At 35.9% G+C, this 26,299-nt stretch overlaps 2 protein-coding genes across 4 annotated transcripts in view; one reads left to right on the top strand and one right to left on the bottom strand.

Annotated features, from left to right (window-relative positions):
- Scsalpha1 (Succinyl-coenzyme A synthetase alpha subunit 1) overlaps positions 1-4,523 on the top strand; it is a 43,905-nt gene extending 39,382 nt beyond the window's left edge. Inside the window, exons 6-7 of one of the 2 annotated variants that reach the window (XM_019062532.2) lie at positions 445-579; positions 2,620-4,523. In XM_019062532.2, the coding sequence (XP_018918077.1) occupies positions 445-579; positions 2,620-2,700 (216 nt within the window). In that variant the 3' untranslated portion in view covers positions 2,701-4,523. The remainder of the gene's footprint in view (positions 1-444; positions 580-2,619) is intronic. The other variant, XM_072305084.1, reaches the window with a different exon arrangement.
- Positions 4,524-5,143: 620 nt separating this feature from the next.
- LOC109044698 (WD repeat-containing protein 11) lies at positions 5,144-26,173 on the bottom strand. 2 transcript variants are annotated; one of them, XM_019062529.2, is made up of 12 exons: positions 25,874-26,173; positions 24,664-24,858; positions 23,544-23,655; positions 22,085-22,235; positions 17,644-17,817; positions 16,292-16,481; positions 15,389-15,557; positions 13,667-13,799; positions 12,637-12,747; positions 11,980-12,089; positions 10,561-10,787; positions 5,144-9,758 (listed from the first exon to the last, which is right to left on the bottom strand). In XM_019062529.2, the coding sequence occupies exons 2-12, from the start codon at positions 24,795-24,797 to the stop codon at positions 7,760-7,762; spliced, it is 3,510 nt and encodes a 1,169-aa protein (XP_018918074.2). In that variant the 5' UTR covers positions 24,798-24,858; positions 25,874-26,173; the 3' UTR covers positions 5,144-7,759. The 2 variants fall into 2 exon arrangements, with proteins under 2 accessions (XP_018918074.2, XP_018918075.2); XM_019062530.2 differs by lacking the exon at positions 25,874-26,173 and adding an exon at positions 25,666-25,841.
- Between the last annotated feature and the right edge of the window lie 126 nt (positions 26,174-26,299).

Here is a 26,299-nt window from a genome sequence, read left to right as displayed (position 1 = left end):
AAAATTCAATTTTCTCTGCAAATAGTGATCCTAATAAAATTCTATGTTTATGCATAAGTTCAGTATAATGTAGATGTGATAACATTTATGTCAAGTAGAATGTTTTTATTTCTATTTTAAAAGTTATGAATTATTTATTTATTTTTTTTTTTTTTTTTTGTTGTCACGGACATTACATCGTCCGTTCCATTCAATGACATTTTTCCAAAAGAATAATATTTTAAATAAAAAATTATACTCTCTTGGTTTTTTCTGTCTTTTCCGATACACTCTGAGAAGAAGAATAATTAATTCTACTGTAAACAGATACCTTTGACGAGACAAGGAAATGTCTTTTTCATCCCAAATCTCGATTTGCAAAAAAATGCCCAGTAGTTTAAATTACTCAGTTATATCCTTTGTTTTGAAAGTGTTTGAAAACAATCTTATGTCTTTTTATTCTAGGGAAGCAATGCTAAGCCTGTTGTTTCATTCATTGCTGGATTAACAGCTCCCCCTGGAAGGCGGATGGGACACGCTGGTGCCATTATTTCAGGAGGCAAAGGTGGTGCCCAAGACAAGATCAAGGCTTTAGAAAATGTGAGGATTAACAATCAATATTTTTTCAAAATTGTATTTTGATTTTATCTTTAGCTAAGTTTTTTCCCCTCCAAAAAGATATAGGTGTTTCTTTGGAAGCGTCTTTTGAAAATTCAAAAATTGGAAAAATTGTCACCAAATGTTAAATGGACCGCGTTTAGCAGAAAGGAACCAAGCCACATCAGGTATTGCCCATTTTAACCGGGTAATTTATTTTTTTACAAGAGAACATTTGTGCAGATTCTTTTGAAAATTTTAAGGAATTTGCCTCTTATCATGCAGAAATTTCACTGAAATTCGCACAAAAATCTGCAGAGCCATTTCCATGTAAAAAATAAAATTGCCAAATTTAATTTGGCAGTAGCTGATGTAGCTTGGCTCCTTTTTGCTTAACACGGTCCAAGTCAAGTAAACTTTTACTCCTACCGGTAGTACAAACAGACATTAGTAATTTTTTAAATTTGATAGGGTTTGAACGTTTTTGCAGGAGATCAAGACATACTTACTAACATTCTTTTTTAAAATTGTAGAGTAAGAATGCTTGCGGAGTGAGAATACTCTCTGAAACTTTAAAGTACGAACAAAAGGCAGAATTCCAGCCTTGAATCTTAAATGTCATGGTTCTTTACGTACAAAACTGCGAAACATCAGCTGATTTTAGTTCGAAAAACATGAATGAAAAAAAATACAAAGAATATGCATTTACCTAATCAGTAGATTCAGTTTTGATTACTGAGAGATGCAATTCGATTGTTCAATAGGCCTGTTGCATGCAAGAGATACAGCCGTGCGAATAGACTTTTTAGAGGGTAAATGACACGAAAATTACGATGGTCACATTAAAAAAGTCTGAAATACACTCCTTACTGCGCAATTTGCGTTGTTAGGAACGCGCTTTTTCAAATTTCCTGCGTTTGGGGGCAGTTTTTTTACGGAAACAATTAACGGCAACTCGCGGCTATTTCCGATCAACTAAAGCTGACAACACAACCTAAAAATCGGAGCTCGTGATATCATGAAATGAAATGTAGAAGGATTGCGTCGGATATTTAAAAGTTGATCGATTTGGTTACCGCATAAAGCGTATATGGACCACTATAAGAGATCACGTTGGGTTTGTAAACAAACTGAAGGAAAAACAAACAACAACAACAACGACTCGGCATCCTCCGGAAATCACCGAGCCCGCCGTTTGCTCGTTTCCGGTGATTAGAAAACTGCCCCCAGACGCGGGAAATTTGAAAAAGCGCGTTCCTGACAACGCAAATTGCCCAGTAAGGAGTGTATTTCAAACTTTTTTAATGTGACCATTGTAATTTTCGTGTCATTTAACCTCTAAAAAGTCTATTCGCGCGGCTGTATCTCTTGCATGCAACAGGCCCATTTTTATTGACAAAATAGCATGTCCTGCCTTGATGTTGTCAGGCCGCAGGAGAGGAGAATGGCCCCAATGAGGGTTATTTTCTTAGAATTGTAAGCTAAGAGAGCACACCGATCTATGCATCGGTGTGTAACTAGAAGCTGCACAAAGAAAGTAGGCAACAACCCACCATCTGAAGCATCTGTCTATAGATTGATTGTCGCCAATTTTATTACTACATATCGACCGTTGAAAAACTTGATGGTATGATTTCATAGCGGTTGCCTGGAGCAACCAATGTTCTATACTCTTTCCATATGTAGTTTTTTTTTTGAAGCATTTATTGTTCAACCTATTATTGGAAGCAGCCACATATGTAAAGTGATGTAGCGCCTCATTTTTTAGATCGTAGTCTAATAAGTTGCCTCAAATACCAGTTGATGAGAATGTGAAAAGTTTGCAATATTTCCTATAGCTGTCTTTCTAAAATATTTTCGGATGATTTTTTGTCAGATTTCTTGCAGCAAAACGTATTGTCAGAAAAGGTGCAGAAAATCTAGAACGATCTCAGCGTTCGTGCCTCATACAGTTTATGGCACATCAAAGCTTTTCTTTCTTGTCCTGAAAATTTCTATTATAACATATTTATTTCAACATTTGCCTTTTTTAATCTGTTTCAGGCTGGTGTCATCGTCACGAAAAGTCCAGCACAAATGGGTAATGAACTGATCAAAGAATTCAGGCGGAAAGAACTAGTTTAGACCAATCATTTATTAATACTCTGTAGTCTGTTGTTACCTTTAACGTCTTTTTTCCTGGCATCCTTTATCGTTTTCATCAGACTGTTCCATCTCCGAGTTAACTTCAGCTCTCTTCTCCAACCATCCCTAGCTTTATCCCAATGAGAAAAAGGTGATTTGCCCCAACCATTCATCCGATTCTGTTTTCAACCCGTAGTTTTTAATTGTTATTTCATTACCAAGCTGCCTGTTCATTTTACCTTTTCTTGTATTTATGTAATTTTACTAGTTAAGACTCAGTTTCTTACTGTCAGCTGACCATCTGTGATGATCGAACTCAAACGAGCAAAGTTCTACCCGTCAACATCGATGAGCAAAGCTCACTTCTTGCGTTTATATTGTTGTACGATAATTGCAAACTTCCTAATTTGCTAGAATTAACTTGAAATTTTCAGATGTTCTCTAGTTGTTAAGTAGGTTTGTCGAGAATTTTTCTTTCGAACTTTTTCTTGCACCCATTTTTTTATTATTTTATTTATTTTGGGAAATGTATTAAAAAGCAACAGGCAGAGTTTAAGTTTCTGTCGGATTCCCCAACCTCTCCTCCTAAAATTGTGAATATGATTTTATGGTTGCCTAGAGTTAATGTTGTCAAGTAAACTTGATGGTTGAAATCGTTTGCTCAATTCGGCCCTCTTGTAATAACAGCTCCATAAAAAATGAAACAATTAAATTTTTAAAGCCCATGGCTCGGAATATGCAAAATGCGAAAGATCCATCCACTGTTTAAAAATTATGTGAGCTGTTGAGAGGTTATGCTAGTTGTGTATGAGAAGTGCCCCTTACTTAATTTTAAATTTGTTTCAATTGCTATACCTCTGAAATCCCTCCTCATCATGGAATTATTTTACATCGGTGCTCAATGGGATTTTACGAATGATTTGGCGAAGATTTCAAGCTTTGATAATGTGTTATCTTTTAGATGAAGAGGTTTCCAAAACTTTTATATTGAGGCTTTTTATTGCCGGAATTGTCGCAAGATTAGAAGGCAATATTGACTTTTGGTTCACATCCGTGGTGTTTCCTCCACGCTTTAGATAATAATTAATTGCTACACCGTTTGGGAAATTAAGGATTTAGGAGAAATAATCTATTTAACATTCAGTGCAGCAGTATTATTGTTCGGTTCAACATCATATGTTGAGCCATCTTCTGAATTGTTTGCCCGTTAAAATTTAAGTTCTAGTTATAATGTAAAGCAAGCATCCTTTTCAGCGACAACCTGGGAACAACGTCCCCTCTCTCTCTCCCACCTTTTATACGCAGATTAACTGCAGGTTTAGAATTAAATCAAAGACTGAAAGGACTTTTATATTTTGCTCCGCCGTTTTGAATTTATCAGATTATCATTTTTTAATTTCTTGAAATGAGGTTGAATAATCTTTTGTAATTTTTGGGATCATGTAGAAAGCCCTAGAGGAACTGACAAGATTAGATTTTTTTATCATGCCAAAGTTTGAGGTCTGAATGATCTATTGCGGAGGGGGGATAGTTTTTTAAAAAAATATGTTTGTAACAAAGTAATGATGTAAGGTTTCAATACCACCAAAGATACATAGGGAACCATGCCTCTACATCATCGATGCTATCTACTCGTAAAAATGGGTTTTGCAAGAGGAGATACGCTTTCTTTTTTCCTTTTCGAAGCACCAGTTTTTGTTGTTAAAATTGTTTTTTTAAAGTTTTATTTTTATTATGTGTAATTTTCATTGTTAATGCTATTAACTAGCCTCTTTTCAATGTCATTAAAATCAAATAAAACCCATGTTAAATTAAAGATCGAATATGTGGTTTACTCATTTTAACTTTTTCCCCATTTATCCCGCAAATATCAGCCTCTAAGAGCTCTATAGGTAGATTTCTGGGAGTCAATTTTTTATGCTAGATATTACTCAGCTTCCTAGCTCCAGTGAGGATAGATATTGTTAAACTGCAACTTGACAGCATTCTCTTAGCGTCTTCCATTTTTTTTTCTAAAAAAAATTATCATGAACTGTAGCTCCTCTAACATGAAGGCCCATCTCATGAGCTCAGGAAGATACAAAATTATATGGATAATGGGGCTCGGCTCAAAAAGCAGTTACGCTCTTACATCAGAGGATTGACGAAGTCATCGAGTTCTATTTTAAATAAAAAATGTTAAAAAACAATTTCCAATGAGCGATCACCCTAGAAAATCACCTCAAGAATTCTGAAGAAAACTCACATCTAGTGCAAAGGACGAAATTTCAATTGAAATTGTTGGTTAGTTTTCCTTCAAAGAACTAAAACATGAGCATAGAATTGCGACGTTGCAATCTAAGATGAGCGTTTTTCGACTTCAGTCATGGATAGGAAAAAAGTTAGACTTCTGTACTGAATATTAAACTTAGATCAGCTTGGACAACTAATAAAATAAGAAAAATTTACTGAGTAAATTGTGGTTTATTTGAAAAGGCTATCTGCCATTGACAACTTTTATATAAATTCAATTATCACAAAAGATACTATCACAACGGCTATAACAAAGTGTTATTTACACAGAAAAACAATGACTAAAAATATATATTTACTCCTGGTCTATGACACATGGAACTTCATACATATATACAACTAAAAAGATACCACTAAGGTATCCAGTTTTGAGTTGGACTCATTATTGGTGTACGTAAAATCTTAAGAACAAAAAATTTTGAAAGTGAGAGGTACTTTAAAAGGGACAGGCAAGGGCGCCTGAGATATGATTTTAAATGTAGATGGATTGAATTACTCGTAATATTTTAAAATTATGAGTGTCTGGTGGGAAAAAACCAAAAACGGAGGGCATCCGCAATAAATTTGAACACTTTCAGAGCGAGTCAGGAGATCCGCCATCTTGATTCTTGTATTGGTATCTAATGCTAAATCAAGGACAGCAGCAGCCTGATTAATGAAACTGTTTGTTTGTTGGGACGACATAGATGATTTAGGTTAAAAGGCGGAGCGTGATTGGTCGGTTATGTCTTATCACTGCTTTGTCGTGCCTATGTCCGGTTGAACTAACGACAAGCTAGCGTACCTCTTAAGTTTCCGACAGTATGTCGTCCATTCCACCTGACAAAGGCATGACAAAGCAGCGATAAGACATAGCCGACCAATCACGCTTTGCCTTTTAACTTATGTCATCTATGTCGTCCTGATAAACAAAAAATTTCAACAATCAGGCTGCAGATCTTCTACAGCAGTTTAAAGAGTTCAGACTTATTTGACGTGGACTCCCCGCTAAAAAAATTGCTAGAATGATGAAAAGGAAAAAATACATTACTGTCAATACAAAACTTCCATACTTTGCAGTTATCCTAAATCTTTTAAAACTTCTATAAAAATATGGCTCTAAATTATATTTTGACGAACTACAAATATCTATGATACACAAAATTATAGCGGTTAGGTCTCTTTGTTTACCCTAACCACTGGAAACTTGGCAGTCATACAGGTCTCCAAGAAACTTCCAATTTATTATGTTTTAACAATTAAGGAACACATAAAATGGGGTCTCTTTTGTACGTAGTTAATTTCTTCTTTCACGAAAAGGGCAAACAATTGAGTCAGAAAAATTTGAATCTGGTCTTGAGGTGAGATCGGTGGAAAGAGAGAAAATCAGATTTTTGCTCTGACGTACACTATTGTGAATTGATGTGGCACTAAATCTCTGATATTGGTTTGATCGACAAAGATAGTGTAAAATGTTCAGAGAAAAGTGTAATTATAAAAAATTAATAGCAGAATGACAGGCTTAAAGCTTCAAACTTGAGCAAAACTTGGGAGAATTTCACACTATACATATTTTCAATATTGACCAGTAATCTTTCAAGTTCATAGAGTCATTTTAACGAAGATAAGACTAGCTTAGGAGCGTTCTCCAAGGCATAAACATAACGACAATGAGACTGCAAAAGTGTTTGCCGCCTTTTAATATCTACGCTTTTACTTCATTTTATCAAAGGAGGCCTCACCAATACTCTGGCTTAAAATTTTCACAGGATATATTTCAAACAGAGGAAAAAATACAGGGAAGTTTTCAAGAAATGGCATTGAGTCATTTTCCATTTGGAGAATAGATTTTGACATAGTTTGCAGCATCGCGAATCCAAGTTCGTACTTTCATCATCGTTAAATGATAAAACTAAAATAATAAAAGCATTTATCATTAAAATGGAATGCAAAAAAAAGAGAGATATCTAAAAATAAGCTAAAAAAGAGATCGTTTCACTAAAAGTGTTCATCGACCTGAGTAAAAGCAATTCATTATTATATTCAGTATTAATAAGTATACGGGGCAAGTACTATTTGCTTAAAAATTCATTCAGAACGAACGGGATGGATGAGTAAGGAAGGAATCATTCAATGTGACAAAAAGCAGTAGGTATCTTCAATTAAATGATTTGAATGGCATCTCATCTTCATGTTCTGGTGAGATTGAGTCCGGCTCTGAACAAGGAACTGATCACCAGGCTACGTTCAACACTAAAAAGCAGGAGCGCAAAAAAATTCCATACCTTGCGATATGCTAGCTGCGACAAAAAAGCTGAAAATCTTGTGCCTTGCCTTAACCCTTTATGGCATGGTGTTACGAATTCGTGAGAACGCTTTTTTGGGAATTTTAAGGATTGAGTCTTTCTCTTGTGGCATGATTTGGCAAATTTTCATTAGTATTTTCTTTCCTGAATAAATGATTCCCAAACATTTTAGATTTGGAAAAAAAATATGGGACTCAATGTTATAACAAAAGCTACAACATAGATTTGTGTCCCTCAAAATCCAAAATTAATTCATACCGTAGAAGGTTAAAGCAGTTTTCAAAAACAATTACAATTTCAATTCTTGCACATCCTCTCAAAAAATTAAAACAAATGAACGTTTTCAAAAGGCTAAACAGAAATTTCGCTACAAGGTAAAAGTGCTGGCAAGCAAGAAACAATTTGCATTTTGGAAATTTTTGCACTCCTGAGAACAACATCTTTGATGTATAATATATGAAAAATAAAAAATTTCCTTAAAATCAATGCAGCTTTAACCCTTCAGCTTTGAATTCTTTCTGAAATTGTTCCTGACTTTCTATCTTCATATTAAATCTTGCCTGAAGGCAATTATTAATTTCTAGCGCAACACTCTCAGCATCACTGAAATTGCACAGTCTCGGCAAACGATTGACGATAAAATTTTCCACAATGAAATCCGCCAAATCCTGTTTCACTGGAACTTCATGCTCTTCGCATGCAATGTATAGAACCAACGCTTGCTCCCACTGATTATCCTCCACTAAGAACTGCAAGGCTTGGTCAAACTCCAAAAGAGAGATAAGGATCAAGACATACACGTCTTTGTTACCCTGTGATAAGAAGTGCTCGGCTACTTTCATCATCACTTCTTTGCACTCGTCCGTAGGAAGAACCGCTTTGGCTAACCAAATCACTGATGCATGTTGGTTGTATGATAGTAAATAGCGGCAGGCATCTAGACCTTTGCCTATCAAACACAACAGCTCGACGCCCTCCCAAATTTTTCCATTGGCAATTAAGTTTGTTGCGACTAGTTTGATTGTGCTTTGAGACGCAGCACCGGATTGGATCGTTGCGATCAAGCATGCTTTGATTGCGTCTACATAATAATTTGGGTGATCGAAGTCTGTCTCCAGTAAGAACTGGACTGCTTTGTCGGTCTCGTTTAAAAGGATGAGTTTCTTGATTACTAGGCGCGAATGCTCGTAGTCTGTACGCCTCCACTCTTGGAGGCAGATTCTTTCCAGTTGTAATTGTTTGTAGGAATAGTTATCACAGAGAAAGTCATAGCAGGTATCTAAAGGAGTGAGTTTCTGGAAGAGGTTGATATTGTTTGCATCCGGACAAGATCCAGCACCTTCCGGAAGTTTTTCCGTCACTTTGGCTACCTGTAAATAATAGTCCGCTACGGTCCAAAAATCAATTTCCGCTTGACAGCCAAACATATGTGCGGTTAGTATCATTATTTGAGAGGAAGATAGGTGTCGCCACTCAACATCTCGCAGACCAGTGAAGTATTTCAAATCATTTATTTCTGCTAATCGAATGTTGGGCTCGAAGTTTCTGAAAATTATGTTTTCGAGGTAGTAGACGGATTTATTTTCCTGCCGCATATCGTAGGCATTTGTGAATCGCTGGGCGTATTTCAGCTCACCAAGGGGTGAGCTAGTGTTTGATAGGCTGTCGTCCAGAATATAACAACAACCGTCTTCTGTTATTGCTAAGGGAGTTTCTGAATCGGCCCAATCTATGTCAATAACTTTTGGTAATTCCTCCGGCATTTTCACCATGTGAAGCCGGTTGTAAACGTTCCCTTTAACATCAGCTAATTGAAGGCTATCATTGAACAGTGCTAAAAGTTTGAAGTTATGTTTTCCAGGAGCAAAACACATTTTTATTACAGGTCCTTTATGAGCCTGCATTCCATTAGAACAGCGAGCTTTCAAGTCCCAGATGTGGATTAAACCTTCGGAGTCAGCTTGCAGTATTTTATTGTTTTTCCATGCGATACAGGTCACGGTTGCCAAACCTGCTTCAGATGGAATTTTCACGCCTTCGACTATAGAATTATTTTCAACAGTAAAATGGTACAAACAACTTTCAGTATCACGCATGACGAAGTACTCCTTTTCTTTGCAGTTTTCAGCATTTTGCTCAACAGCTTGTTTCCCCGCAGAGCTTTTCCTTCGTTTCTTCTTGTAGACAGGCGACCACTCGAGAGCTGTGATAAAAGGAAATTTTTTTGACATGGTGCGTAACAGCGAAAACTTTTCCAAATCCCAAAGTTCTACAGGTCTATCTTTGAGCACCAGAATAAAATATTGTTTCAGATGGGAGACTTTTATGATTTCGATAGGTGGTTCAATGCTTGCATCTGCGCGGAGTGGTACAGAATTCCCTGTTTCAATGTTGGTGACGAAAACTTCATTTTGAACTAGAGTATCAGCAGACTGATAGGCCCAGGAAATAAAATAGTTATGGCCACACCACTCAATTCCTCTGAAACATAAATAAAGGGTACATCAGACGAGGGCATTTTTTTAAAAAATTCCAAGAGAAAACATTGAGAGGACAATATGACAATAAGTGCTGGACAAAACTATCAAGGTGTGCATTATTGACTGGGTGCAAAAAATGCAAGTTTCAATTAGCCACAAGACAAGGTCTAAACTAGAAAAAAAAGCATAATTTTTTCTCCTCCTACTTTTATGTAAAAACGATTTACAGAGCGGAAAGTTAGGAAATCAATTCCTGAACGAGATATTGACAAGAATTTTTAACGCAGATCAAATGTGCGTTATAGATACAGATGATGTCATTTCAATTTTTGTCATTTAACTGATGTTAATGATAAAAACTTAAATCTTAGAACTTTTACCTAGGAGTTTATTTTCAGACCTCCCGTAGGGTGATTCATCCTTGTGAATTATGAAGAGAAAACTTGTTGCCTAATGCTTTGTTTCAGACACCATTAAAAAGCCCATTACAGTATTTAAAAATCTTAGATAGTGTTTGATTTTCTTTGCCTTAATTTTCCTGACACATTTTTGGCGAAAATCCCTGATAATTGAAGATATAACAGATGGTTATGAAGACATAATGGAAAATAGTTTTCCGGCAAAATTTTTTGCTTGAAACCTCAAATTCATTATAGAAAGCAAATAAAGGTGATTTAACATTTTCGCTGACATTTTCGTCATTTCCCCGGTTTTCCCTGACTTTTTAAAACTCTCGGACATATCTCGTTCTTCTTTGACTGTGGCAACCTTGCAGTTGCAGATTAGATGCAGTAGATGCTTACCGCACAGGGTAATTGTGAAGCGCTAATTCTCTGAAGATTTCACCGGTTTGCGGACTGAAAAGCTGAACTGAGCCGCACTGAGATCCAACAGCTACAATCGGAGCTGGAAAAACTGCCTCTTGAGAACTTGATGGTGCGGGTGCTACTTTTAAAACTGTCAAAGGATAGAGGAGCCCGGACAAAACTCCGCAAACCAAAAGACGCATCTTCAAAGGTAACGCTCGGTCCTGGGCGGAAGAAAAAACACAACACAAATATTTTTAAACCAGAGAAAAAAAAAAATACAGACGGATTATAATATTTTAAGACCTATCACCAATATGGTAGGTGTGAAAAGTTGATTTCAAGTCATTCACATGTTTATTTCTATAAATTGCTGCAAAACGTATATGTACAAGTAGCACCATCTCTCAGACGTCATACATACTCCTTAGTGTTGATGGCACTCAGCCCATTATACAGCATGTTGTCATAGTTGCTTGGAAGAAAATACAGCGTCTAAATAGATTTTCAAAGGTTCGGCCACTAGCTCGTTATTGATCATAAGTCTTCATTCGAGAATTTAATACTTTTAAAAACTAAGAAAAACATTACAGATGAGTGAATGTTGAGATGATAAAACTTTTGTGTTATTATCCGAACTCCGATTGATGAAACCGACTCCTCCATTCTAAGGTCAATATGTCTAATTTTAAAGCTTTTCAAACTTACTTGTCAAACATCGGAGCAGATTTTTGAGAAAAAGTAATGAGCACTAATTATTAGAAACATCAGTTTTCCTTTCCTTATTCAAGGAATGATCGTTTTTGGAGCAGCTGCAATATTAAACACATCTAAAGAGAGAATACAAAACCATTATGCTCACAATTTAAATGTTGTAAATGAAATTTTGCAGCATGATGGTACTAAATTTGTATTGAGTCCTTTTAATTTTTATTTAAAGTAGGTCCATAAATAATGTGAGGCACTTTTTTCAGAAATTAGAAACCTCCCCCTCGTACTTGGCCCTCTCTCCCTTTCCACTTCCCTATATAAGGCTTTAGCAGAAAGACAGACTCCCTTTCGCACTGGTTTTTAAACCGAAACTATTCCATCCATCGAAGTTCAATTGAAATGCATCTATGTGGATAACTCTTCAGGAGATAAAGTCCAACACTTGAAGTTGAAATGGACCGCGTTAGACAGAAAGGAACCGAGCCACATCAGCCATTGCCAAATTTTATTGGGTAATTTAATTACTTACATGAAAACAGTTGTGCGGATTTTCGTGCAAATTTCAGTGAAAATTCTCCATGGTACGAAGTAAATTCCTTAAAATTGTCAAAGAAATCCGAACAAAATTTAATTGCCCGGTTAAACTCGGCAATAGCTGATGTAGCTTGGTTCCTTTCTGTTAAACTCGGTCCAAATGATTCTTACCTGTATGGATGGTGGTAGCATAGTAGATAGTTTATTCAAATCTTTGCCTTTAAGGATTGATAAATTTTCCAGTTCATACAGTGTGACTTTTCCTGAGGATACAACAAGAGCTGAAAAATACGGAGGGAAATATTATGAAACTGTAATAAATAGTCGGGAGATATTAATGCATATGTAGATAAAAAGCTGCTTATGCCGCAAGGTACACCAAAAATTAGATGACTATGAGGACTACTTATGGTTTGATAGCCAGGAAAAAAATTTACTACTTTTTCCTCCCAACTTCTTAACACAAATTCACATAACTTTGACAAAATTTAGAGAGGAACTGCAAGAGCATTCAGCCTAGAAGTTGTGTCTAGATCCATGCATGCTAAACAATTGTGTTGGTTCATCATAAAATAAAATAGTCTTGCCTTGCTGTTAAGTGACGGCTCATCCAAATGTTTAATATTTTGTTTTATCGGCGGTTGAAAAAGGGCATGTTAATCCTGAAACGTCCAATTCAATTGTTTCATTCACAGCCTGTACCTGGTTTAAGTTCTTTTATTTCTCTTGATTTATCATAAAACAGAGCACGTCACATGCGGCCCGGGAAAAAAAAAAAAAAAAAAAAAAAAAAAGCCAACAGAAATCAATGTAAATTGTTTTACTTACCAATTTTTGATTCAGTGAGTGGACAAACAGAAATTCCCAGTATTCTAGAGCCTTTCATCTGCCGTACAAAGTCACTTTGAACAAGAGTCTCATACCACATGAAGCCACTGTCTAAAAAAAGATTAATACAGTCAGGTTACTGATCCTGTCATTCATATTTTAGGGCATTTATCTATCAAAAGTAAAAATCAGAATGATCATTTAAAAGGCCAAAGTGCCACAAAGAATAAATAGAAAATTAATGATAAGTTCACATGATCCGAGATGCAAGAATGAACTCTTTCTGCACAAAAGCTTCTCTCTTAAGCACAAAAAATACATTACAGTTGTTCAATCTTTTACCAGGGTTTTCATATTGTTGATGAAAGAATTGAACACGTTTTAAAGAGGGAAATTACTCAATTTAAGTTGAATATTAACTACTTGTATTCAGTGGCGAAGCATGAACCGCCAAATATCAATGTTTTCCCATTCAAGGCTATGGTAGAGAATTGATTATTTAGGTCTTAGTTGTAAACACCCTGCTAATGGATCCTTTTCTAAAAGTTTAGATGGCAGATCAATTGGCTTACGGCAAAACGAATGAAGTTTTGGAATAGGACAATTCAGTCCTCTTGCAAAGTTTTTAGTGAAAGCTGGTTTGTCTAATAGGAGGCCTGCTCAAGATTCTTTCAGAAGGGGATTAAGAAATCCCGGATACAACTACAGTAAAAGAGGACGTAAAATTTGAATCTTGTGTCTTGTTTCGAAAACTTGTCTAACTAGGGACCTAAAATGTTTTGAGAGATGAAAAAAACTGTGTTTAAACTCTATAAAAAGTAGTATTCCGCAGAAAAAAAAAAAAAAAGAAAGAAAAAAAATATTTTAGTGAGAAATATTTAATTATAGCCAACACCAGCCCTGTGACACAAAAAAACTAGGGGCAATTTATTCTAAATCTAATGCTCTTTCGTCGGCAACATTTGAAGATGACTTGCCTAAAACGCTGAACACTTTGAGAACATTTGCTGGATAGAGAATAAATACTCACCAGGGTTTTGAAATGGAGCATCCAAGGGTGAGGCGAGTGACACACCAAGGTCCAATTTACTTCTGGTTTTCACACTCACACTACCCGATTCATGTACACAGTACAGGACATCCCTCTGTCTGGCTGGCCATAACTGTAAAAAGCATACACGCAAGATGAAATATTGTTTTGTTCCTACTCTTCCTCTCATTCCTTCTCTTTCATGTAACCTACAAATTACGAAAAGCCTTAGCAGTTCTACGTCGGCTATGATCTACACAACTGTGACTGCCTGACTTGCCGGAACATGAGTAAAATCAAAGCTAGCTGTTGTACTGATTTTAGGAAAGCATTATCTATTCATCTGCCTGAGCTGAACACTATCAACTGGAATAAGATTGTTCAGTAATTTTTAATGGACCACTAGACAAGGTACGAATTTCAGCATTCTGATACATGTTTCTTAACCATAATTTCTTGTAGAACACGATGCGCACAACAAAAATTACCGATATCAACTCCTTACAAAGATATTTAATGATTCTTGATGCGTGAATTCAAACCACCCGCTCATGAAAACTCAATGCTCTACGTGATTCACATCGCGCGCTAAACGTTATCATGACAGTCTCTGCAATTTAAAAATCTGGCAACCTCAATCTTGACGCTTTGGCTCAGCTATAGCAAATTGCTTATAGTTTGAACAACACATGGTGGGAAATGAACATTGCTCGATTGAGAAGCTTGCTGAAACCGTTGTAGTGCACGATTTGACTCACGTAGAGCTTTGAGTTTCTTGTGAGCGGGCAGTTCAAATTCCTCGTAATCAATGCGAAATAAAAACGTTAATATCTTCGTTAGGAGTTAGTTTCAGTAATATTCATTGCGCTAATCGTGTTCTACATGAAATTCTGGTTAAGAAACATGTATCAGATTGCTTAAATTCGTATCTTGTCTAGTGGTCCATTCTCGTATTTTTGATAACTATATACCCACAAAAGACGGTTCAAAATTGCCTATTTTGAGCTCCCATTTAATGGCATACCACCAAAAAAGCCAAAATGGCGTCCACAGAGATACCCCAAGCGGCAGTTTCACTTTCGACCATGACCATTTCACTTTTGCCGTGTCTGAAAATCTCCGCCTCCATGTTATTTTGTTAAAGAAGTAACAAATTGACATCATTCCTTGAAGTTTTTACAGAGTTATTCTTATCACAGAGAAGAAAAATCACGGCAGTTTCAAAGAATTGCTATTGACTAGTTTTCCGTTTAAAAAATATGGTATGACAGAAAGTCTGCGACGTCGCAAACCGAGTTATGTGATTGCCAACTTACACCGTCAATAGATGTACTTGCGTGGTACAAATTTTAGAGAGGTATTTTGCTTGGTTTCCTTTTAGAAAAATGAAACATAATTTGCACAACTATTGGAGATTTTTGAATATTGCAGTGGAGTTGCACATTTTTCTACTTTAGCCATATTGCATATCTTGACTTCCTTCCCTGACTAGTGATGCATTGGCTCATAAAATCTCCAAAGGTAAATATACCCAGGTCCTATAGCATCAAGAACCATTAGAATGAAAATTGAGCTAAATTTTGCAAATTGGAACAACAATTCCTGGCTCACAATCAGTTTAGAAACAACGTATGTGCCATTTGTTTCCCTATGCACGTAAGTGTTTTTATGGGTGAGCTAGAAATTAAAGTTCCTGATTGCAAAATGCAGTCCAATTAATACCTGAATAAATGGAGAAGCAGACTGCTCGATCGAGACTATTCCGACGGCTGTTTCCATCTTCAAATCAATAATTAATATGTCTCTTGGGTACAAAACAATGAGGAGATGCTTCAAAGAATGATGAAAGTGAATTTCAATGCAATCTTCAACCGTCAGTCCTGCATCAGATCTGAAAATGATAGCATAACCGTGAACAATAGAAAAAAGTACTCAGGCATACTGAACATAGCGAGCTTTCAAACTACTTAGATACCCCTTTTAAAACTGCGGTATTCTATCTGGAAAATAAAATCAACGCTAGAAATTGACACTCGCAAATAATACAAGCTGCTCAAACCACATTTATACCGATGATTTTGCTTACGATATTAGGTTCAGCCGCATATTTGCTTTCAGCCTTGATAATTTCCTACTTTCTTTAACAATTTATTATTGGGTACCTATTAGAGACTTTTGTTGTTTTAATTCTTCTTTCATAATTCTCGTTTGTTCAAAGGTTGTTTTTTTTGCTGTGTGTGTGTTTGCTCAATTTTACTTAAATATTTCGAGGATGATAAGTGAATGCTGAATTTTACTTTGCGCATACTACAGCCTTGATTTTGTAGTTAAGAGTCAAAGAAACGTGACGAACAATTCTTGAAAGATTGATATAATTGCATTCTGTATATGCTTCGTGAGAGATTTAAATGTATAAAAAAAATGGGTTATGGGTAATATCTAATACCAGGCCTTAGATCTGAGGTTTTTAAATTTGCAAAATACGCTACAAGTAATGAAGCTAGGTCACGGTTTTCCCTTGATTCCTTGCTTTAGTGAAAATGTAACTAAGGTTCTTCGGCCCTTAACGATATAATACTAAACAGTTCTATTTTGACAAAGAGCGCTCTAAAAAATTTTACTCACTTCGGTTTGGTATGGGAAACATTAACAGTCTTCATGACCATCTTTAATCGCTCTCTTGTGCGGTGACTATTTTCAAAACAGCTTCTATCTATTGCTTTCGGACTTGAAATATACAATTTTGTGCCATTTCCTGGAGGAATTTTTTTCCAATTGAAGTCATTGAGAAACAGGATTCCATCTGTGCATAAGACTAGGGAAAAAACCACGAGAAGATTAAGTAGAAAAATAGAAGAAAAAAAGGGAGGTAGCTTTAAGACTATATATTAACTCCTGAAAACATCATTTTTTGAATAGAGGGAAATTTCCCTTGGGAAAGAAGTTGAACTGAAAATGGTAATTCTAACCCTCCCCTCCCCCTAATCACTCTCATCACTTTATAAACAATATTTAGCTGTTGAACTTTGGTTAGGTAGTAAATGGGCTTTTCCCCCTTTATATATCCTGATCAAGACTCTGTGCTGTAACGGGCCATTCATGAAGTACATAATGCTAAAAATCAGATTTTATTACTCCCGACTCTCTCTCTAAAACGCTATTTCAAGACAGGTCTGCACACCTCGGATAAACTTGTGTAATGCTTTATTTGACCCTCCTTCCTCTTAAAATGGCGCTTTCTGATAATTTTGGATGAAAAATTGCCACCCCGTATCGATTTTTTATCTAAAATTTTCAAAAATCGACGCTCTGCTTGCAACAGCGCTTGATGTAGCTTTAAATGCCTTCCTCCTTCCTACAGAACTCCTTTGATAAAGGGTCAGATCCCCCTTCCCCTTGAGAGCATTATGTATTTTATGAACAGAAACTTTTGAGTTTTCGTTTGTTAAAATTTTCAACAGGTGGAATGAATCGAGAATTAAATTAGATATCTAATTTTGTGATAAATAATTCGCCAATTGACTTGACAGTTGATTATGTTCCAATGATGACTAGACGTTATACAAGAGTCGTTGTATGAGGGCTCCCGGTCTTTAAAAATTAACTATATTATTAGATCTGGTATAATCATTTTTATTATTACAGAGATTTGTTTATTTGTCTCATTTTTCTGAATATATTTCTACTATAGGTTAAGGCCAGATATAAGAACGGGATCAATCTGACCTCCTTTCAAGGTTATTCAAATAAGAGAATCAGGATAATGAGTCCTTGGTTAGAAATGGTGCATATGGTGAGTTGAAAATAGTTTCTCATAGGATTCTTCATATGTCTATGGTTGACCAAGTGATTTGTTGGCAGTTATGTATCAAAATGAATTCTTATCTAGATCCTAATTAGCTCAAGTGCCATATTTAGAGACTATGATGTAACATTTATGAATAGATAAGTAAGTGAGAAGCATATAATTAGCTTACAGGCCAATCTGGTTGAATCAAAGGGGTCGATTGAAAGAGACACCAAGGTGTGAGGAAAGTTCTGCTTCCACATTTTTGTTTTTTTGTTAACGTCCCACAAAACAAGGAAGTAGGGGGCATGTAGAGCCGCTAAAATTAAATCCTTTTTGTTGTTAGTCCTGATCCATTCTAAACCTGAACAAAAAGAGAAAGAAACGCGTTAGTATTAGAGCAATAGAAGGATACAATTTTACTTAAAATTTTCATGAGTCTAATTTCTGGTTAAAATATTCCTTAAACAAGGAGCAAGGCTAAGAACTAGGAAAGGGCTAGGGAATTGCTAAAATTTAAAAAAACTCAGAACTTTCCTTACTTAATTATACTAATCAAATTTTGTTTCGGAGGGTCCGCTGCACTCCAAAACAAAATTTGTCAAATACTTACGGAAGGAAAGTTCTTTTATACTTTGATGATTCACATTTTATTTTTATTAAAGTCTAATTTCACTTAAAATTCATGGGACTCGAGCTTACAAATTACCAGAAAATCAGAGAATTCCATTCATGGTTTCCTTAAGTTTTTGGATAGTATAATGATTGCTAAGTATAAAGCGGGTGAATGCTTTTGATAATTCCATTCAAGGAAAAAAATATGTGATCTCGGAAGAAAGATTTAAGTATTGGGTCATTCCATATAGAACCTACCAGCCATGCAACCGCCCGACTCGGATTTTGATGATAAATTTTTTTCTTGATCAGACCACCAAATAATGAACTTCTGCAAAATATTAGGTCTCAAATCGAAAAACTCACTGAGATATGAATTTTTGAAGTTTTGAGAATTTTCAAGAAAGTGACGTTTCGAACTTCCGAGAAAGAGAGGGTCATTTTCCCCAATAAAATTCACACCAGGCCCATTTTTCGTCGGATTGAAGTGAAAATTTGACACAATGTCACTGAAAGTATGTAGATTTGAGAAAAAAATGCATAAAATGTTCAACTTCACTCATTGAAGTGCTGTGGTTGATTGTTCGTTGTGATTTTGTCTGATTTTGGCGACAAAACCTTCCCCTCTTCAAATGCCCATAACTTTTGAGCTGCAAGTTATTTTTTGCTCCAATTTTTTTTTAAAATGCTCCTAAGAGTATTAGGAAGACGCCTAAAGAACAATTCTGATGGCGTTTTGGGCTTTAGTATCTTTTTTTTTTCACTTTTGTCCAAAAAAGGCCTAAAAAACTGAAAATAACACCAAAATTATTCCGATAGTCGACCATTACCCTGAAAAGTCAACTCAAAAATCGCTCATTTTTTGCCTGAATGGTCCTTACTGTGTGTACAATATGTTTGAAAAATAAAATCAATGGTATTTTGGGTTTAAATATCTTTTACTTCGAGTTTTTGCCCAAAAAAGGCCCGCAAAACTGAAAAACACTGAAATTACGCCAATTATCGGCCCTAACTTTGGAGTAGCAACTCAAAAATCGCTCAGTTTTTGCCTGAATGGTCCTTACTGTGTGTACAATATGTTTGAAAAATAAAATCAATGGTATTTTGGGTTTAAATATCTTTTACATAGAGTTTTTGCCCAAAAAAGGCCCGCAAAACTGAAAAACGCTGAAATTACGCCAATTATTGGCCCTAACTTTGGAGTAGCAACTCAAAAATTGCTCACATTTTTACCTACTGAATGGTTCCAAATGCATATGAAATGCGTCTGGGGAATAAAAGTGAAGGTATGTTGGGTTTCCATAACCCTTCTCCCGACAATTTTACTCAAGAGAGGCTCGCTTAAATGAAAAAAGCGCTAGGAAAATCTCATTAACCGACCATTGCATTAAAAAAGCAATTAATTGGGGGCCCAGATTTTTCACCAAAAGACTCTTGTTGTATGGGAAGCACACTAACTTGACAAGTGAATATAGTGTATTCTTGGTTGTGGTGGTTTTCCCTTTCACTCCGATCTTTAAGATCGGTATTTAAAGGAGGGAAATAAAACTGCAGGTATCTCTTAACTGGTGGGCATCCCTATTCACATTTAAATGTAATTTACTGACTCCTGGATGACATCATTATGAGGTTAATAACTTACAAATTTATTCTGACATTAAAAATCTAAGGTTTGCCCTTGATTCACTCAATTTAGAACTTAGTTGCTTTTTCAAATCGAAGCATTAAATTTACTTCAAAAAAACTTTTGAATTTTCACGGACACGGACGGGATACGTAAAAGAAATCTCAAGGTCGTTTTCTTCCTTCGATTTGGATAGAACAAGCCCAAAGAACCAATACCTATCATGCACACACGCAACATACGAATTTGTTGAGATTTCTAGCATAACTTTTTGGGTATAATGTTGTTCCTATTTCCAAAAGTGGAAAGTGAGAGACAAGTTCTCAGCACTGCTAACTCTATTGGTACCAAGAGAATGCTACTAATTGCAACCTACCAATTGGACCGCGTTAAACAGAAAGGAACCAAGCCACATCAGCTATTGCCAAATTTGACAGGGAAATTACATTTTTTACGAAAAAAACGCCTGTGCAGATTCCTTTGCAAATTTTAAGGAATTTGCTTTGTATCATGGAAAAAATTCACTGAGATTTGCACAGAAATCCGCACAACCGTTTTCATGTAAAAAAATAAATCACCCGATTAAATTTGGCAATAGCTGATGTGGCTTGGTTCCTTTCTGTTTAACGCGGTCCAATTGAAGCAACTAAGTTCTGAATTGAGTGAATCAAGGGCAAACCTTACAGTACGTTTTTCTCCTCCCTTTAAGAGTGAAACCCTTGATTGAGATGTTGAGGAAATAAATAGGTGACTCAATTTTTCCAAACAAATAATTACAATACTTCAATTCTTGCCAGCATGAATAACCTTCCTCAATTTTTAACAATTTAATGTGATGATAATTCCTATTGGCACTTTTTATCTTGTCCTTACATTTTTACTGTCAGAATACATTTGTAAGTTATTAACCTCATAATGATGTCATCCAGGAGTCTGTAAATTACATTTAAATGTGAATAGGGATGCCCACCAGTTAAGGGATACCTGCAGTTTTATTTCCCTCCTTTAAATACCGATCTTAAAGATCGGAGTGAAAGGGAAAACCACCACAACCAAGAATACACTATATTCACTTGTCAAGTTAGTGTGCTTCCCATACAACAAGAGTCTTTTGGTGAAAAATCTGGGCCCCCAATTAATTGCTTTTTTAATGCAATGGTCGGTTAATGAGATTTTCCTAGCGCTTTTTTCATTTAAGCGAGCCTCTCTTGAGTAAAATTGTCGGGAGAAGGGTTATGGAAACCCAACATACCTTCACTTTTATTCCCCAGACGCATTTCATATGCATTTGGAACCATTCAGTAGGTAAAAATGTGAGCAATTTTTGAGTTGCTACTCCAAAGTTAGGGCCAATAATTGGCGTAATTTCAGCGTTTTTCAGTTTTGCGGGCCTTTTTTGGGCAAAAACTCTATGTAAAAGATATTTAAACCCAAAATACCATTGATTTTATTTTTCAAACATATTGTACACACAGTAAGGACCATTCAGGCAAAAACTGAGCGATTTTTGAGTTGCTACTCCAAAGTTAGGGCCGATAATTGGCGTAATTTCAGTGTTTTTCAGTTTTGCGGGCCTTTTTTGGGCAAAAACTCGAAGTAAAAGATATTTAAACCCAAAATACCATTGATTTTATTTTTCAAACATATTGTACACACAGTAAGGACCATTCAGGCAAAAAATGAGCGATTTTTGAGTTGACTTTTCAGGGTAATGGTCGACTATCGGAATAATTTTGGTGTTATTTTCAGTTTTTTAGGCCTTTTTTGGACAAAAGTGAAAAAAAAAAGATACTAAAGCCCAAAACGCCATCAGAATTGTTCTTTAGGCGTCTTCCTAATACTCTTAGGAGCATTTTAAAAAAAAATTGGAGCAAAAAATAACTTGCAGCTCAAAAGTTATGGGCATTTGAAGAGGGGAAGGTTTTGTCGCCAAAATCAGACAAAATCACAACGAACAATCAACCACAGCACTTCAATGAGTGAAGTTGAACATTTTATGCATTTTTTTCTCAAATCTACATACTTTCAGTGACATTGTGTCAAATTTTCACTTCAATCCGACGAAAAATGGGCCTGGTGTGAATTTTATTGGGGAAAATGACCCTCTCTTTCTCGGAAGTTCGAAACGTCACTTTCTTGAAAATTCTCAAAACTTCAAAAATTCATATCTCAGTGAGTTTTTCGATTTGAGACCTAATATTTTGCAGAAGTTCATTATTTGGTGGTCTGATCAAGAAAAAAATTTATCATCAAAATCCGAGTCGGGCGGTTGCATGGCTGGTAGGTTCTATATGGAATGACCCTATTGTTATTTCAACCATTATCTGTTTTCTTTTATTCAGTACTTGCTAATGAGAGGGTAGAATGGAATCATTGCTGAAGAGTAGTTTACCTAAAGTGGGTTTTGGACAGTCCATTAGATGAGTGACAGCTTTTCCACTTTTCATGCTCCATATGATGATTTGTCCAGACTCATCACCCGATGCTAGGGTCAGGAAATCATTGTCATTTTTTTCCAGGATACTGTAAGGAGCCCAAGCAACCTGGACATGAAAAAGATGAATTAGACCTACAAAAAGTATTGATGAAAAAACAATTGTCACATTCAATATGAATCTTTCCTCTTTTTTGGGGTAAAAACAATAATGATGTAAGTTGATGATCGGCAATCCTCCAAAAACGAGGCGATCACCATCAAAGCTGCAAGTTATAAGGTATGATGAAATACTGTCTTCTACAAAAGTTACGACTGTAAGACTGTTGAGGGGAAAGTTAGTATTGAGACAAATTATTCGAGGTTCAAATGGTTCAACTTTGAATGAGGTGTTACGACAGAAATGCATTCAATAATCGATACTATGATATTTCGGAAATTTTTGAGATCTTCATTTTGCCATATGAGCCGCGAACCAATTTGCAAGCAAAAAAAATTTGCTTTTCCTGAATATTGCTGACATTTGGACTACATTTTGCAATAAGGAACCACTATCTCTGGCTCTTCCATAAAACCACGTATCTGCAAAGGGAAATCAATGACATATATGAGGGCATATATGTAACAATAGCGGTCGCTGACATCCGCCATTTTTAGGGCAATCGCTTTTTTCGAAATCTAGAGCCTCCAAGAATGCCTGTGCAAAGTTTCAGACTTCCAGCGCAATTTTTCGGCGAGATATGAACTGAAAACCATGTTATTTGTAAAAACAGTGGATGTGAGAATCCACTGTTTTCCCCGGCTGGCGCGGCAGGACTCTGTGGAGATTTGAACCCACTTGCGATAACTGCCTGCCCACCAGCCATGGGCTGTAGCTGACACTCAAATTATACGTATCGGGACCGTCTCGCCAGAATTGTTGAATTTTTAATTTATTTTAGAATTTGTTCCTTGTTTTTGTCGTAAAAGTTACAAATGGTTTAGTTTCTTGATCAATTTTGTTAAATGACTCAGCATTGACTTACTTTTAGGTAATTTCAATCGTTTCACCTGCCTTACCCTTCCTGAAGACTTTGTTTCATGCATAAAAAAGTGTTTGCAGTAAAAATAGCGGATGTCACATTTTTTTCAAATCGCTGTTACTCCTTCAATTTTTCACTTACATAGATCGTAAAACGTGTATTTTTTACCGGAACAGTTGCTCTTCATGAAAATCTTTATGAGAATCCTCTCGGTTCTACGGGCGGAAAAGTGCAAAGCTTCAAAAACTTCAAACGCGATTTTCTCACAATGTGAAAACTTGACATCCGCTATTGTTACAGATAAGTCCTCATATGTTGTTTCTAAAATGAGCCAGAAATAGTGGTTCCTTATTGCAGAATGTAATCCATTTGAAAGATAAAAGTCGTTATATTACCTTCTTTACAAACGTTTTGTGACCTTTGAAGACTTGGACATGTTGAGCAGTCGCAGGCTCCATGACAATAACGTATGTATTGCTCCCATAGGCAATGAACCCTTGATGACCCCTGAAATTAAGAGCATTCAAAATTGAATTATACAATGCAGCATGACCTTAATTATGATGAAAAAGAATGGCTGGTACCCAATGTATGCTAGATAGTATGGTGTGAGACCACACATTTTTAATATCATTACATTTACTTACCGAGTGGCTTATAATTTATTCCATACTGTTCAAAGAGAGGGACATTTTTACTGTTTTTAATAGATAGGGAGGATAATTTAAAACATAAAAATTCAAATAAGTGAATACTTATACCGCTAACTGATCTATGGAAAGTTCAGGAGCTCTGTGGTGGGAGGTTAACATAAAAAAATTGAGCGAGGACATGAATTTTTTTTTTTTTTTTTTTTTTGTACACCAAATATTGATGCTACTCTGTACACAATATCAATATGACTGTTTTAGATACTACCTTCCTTGTTAAAAACCACCGACACGCTTTCACATTAGAACTTATATTGGGTATTTTTCTATCTTACAAATAGCTTGTGTTACACCCCAATTTAAGAGGTCACATGCTGTGCTTTGCCTCTCAAGATAAGTAAAAACCATCAAGTTTCATGGATCTTAACATGCACTACAGAACTGCTAAGAGGGCAAGAAAGCATTTTACTGGTATATTTTAATTATGTTTCAACTTGAGTTTATCTTAATGGTATATATATTTATTAAGTATTAAGCAAAAATGTACATTACGATGGTGTAAGTCTGCAATCACATATCTCGTTTGCGGTGTCTGAAAATCTCCGCCTCTATGTTGTTTTTTTAAAGGAGAATAAATTGACATCATTCCTTGAAATTTATGCAGAATTTTTTTTCGCGAAGAAAAATTACGGCAGTTTTAAAAAATTGCCATTGAGCAGTTTTCCATTTAAAAAATAAAGTATGACAGGAAGTCTGTGACGTAGCAAACCGAGTTATGTGATTGCCGACTTACACCGTCGGTTAGTAAATACCACTATTGAAGCAATGAGAAAATAATTTTCATTTAAAGAAGATAGAAGAATACCATGATATCGATCCTTTATTTGTAGGGTGTGCAGGGCCAGGAATTATACGAGGGGGACATCCTTTTGTTTTAATTAGAAATTCTTCTTGGGCCTCCATGCCCTCATCCGGCGATGTTAGTTTCATCGCATCCATGATTTTAGTTATCTTTCCTACTTCTCATCCAGATTTTTATTCATGGTTATTTGCTTGCCTCCTGAAAAAGCAAAGAAAAATTATACAATATGAAGTGCAGGATCTACTGTCAACTGACTTTATTTTTGTTGGTAATAAAGTCAGGCAGAGCGGAAGAAAAATGTCAACATTGAACGTTTTATAAAATGAATTTTCTCGTTGGAGGTAGTGCTGAAAATTGCGCATGAAACAAAGGTTTTAAAAATTAATTCTGATGGTCTGATGGGCGTAGCCCAAAATCTGGTTAAGAGAACAAATAGAGAGTCCGGAGAGGAGTTAGTCTTGATGCTTAAACTTTGTATAGAATGTTCTCCCTTAGTATTTGTATGTTTAGGACACATCATGATGTGAACTAAACATACTAATAAAAAAACAAGAGAGAAAAAAGATCAGATCTTAAAATTTTCAGGGAATTTCAGGTAGAACTGGCTGGGAACCTCATAAATTGGTGGCACTTCCAGTGCTCCACTTTGATTGCATGAATCGGGCTGTGCATATGTATAGATGGAGGAACGCCATTGATGTCAACCTGTCAGATCCGACCCTACTGACAGAACATGTTCTGCGCTAGAAAAAAAGATGAACTACAGAGTCCATCGCCCAAAAACATTACATGTTTCATGACCCGATAAATTGAGTCATGTAACATGCCACTAAGTATGCGCTAAATATATGCCAGGTGAATAAAGTGGATCTTCTTTGATCACCAGGCTGGACAGTTGCTATCCACGACTATCGGGCAAAGATTTAATGAGGACCCGATAGCACCCTCTTTAATGTAATTTAGGAAAGGCAGCAATGTTGAGCAAAAAAAGCATGTGTCTCTCACCTACAGGTGGTACTTATGGTTATTAATAAGCCAAAGATTCAATCGAGCGATTCCCACAACAACAACAACAGGTAAAACAAAGCTTTTTATAATCAGTTCTAGAATTAGACCCATGGTTCGAAGAATAATGGTTTAGAGACTGTCTCATGTAACTTACACTACTGAGACTAAATACCTCTGATACAAAGGAAAACGATTAAATAATTACCTAATGTCGCAGTCTACGTTCTGCAATGCACTTGCCTTAATCACTCGATCATAACACGACAGTCTTATCACGCCATCAATTTGATAACAAAAATAATTGGTGGAAAAGCAAAGCAGCGTTGAGATCATGGTACGTGGTTGCCAAATTGCAGAATCAGCGAAAACACTACCGTAAAAATTGGGAAATTTATCGATTTTATGCGCAAATACTATTTTAAAATTTAGTTTTTGACACATGAAAGTTATTGTAAGGGTGAAGTACAAAATCAACTTACATCAAAGCCCTACGGCAAAGCTTCAAAATTTCTTCTTCTCGCAAATTGGTTCAAATGGCTGATTTATTCCAATTATTCCTCATTACGAACAAAAGGAATCTTAACCGCAAATTCTGAACCAGACGTTTTGATTGGTCTAGAGCGGTTCATTC

The sequence above is a fragment of the Bemisia tabaci genome, chromosome 10 (assembly GCF_918797505.1).
Source record: "Bemisia tabaci chromosome 10, PGI_BMITA_v3".
Taxonomy (NCBI): domain Eukaryota; kingdom Metazoa; phylum Arthropoda; class Insecta; order Hemiptera; family Aleyrodidae; genus Bemisia; species Bemisia tabaci.
The sequence above is the reverse complement of the archived record's forward strand: the minus strand, read 5'-3'. Positions and strand labels throughout refer to the sequence as shown.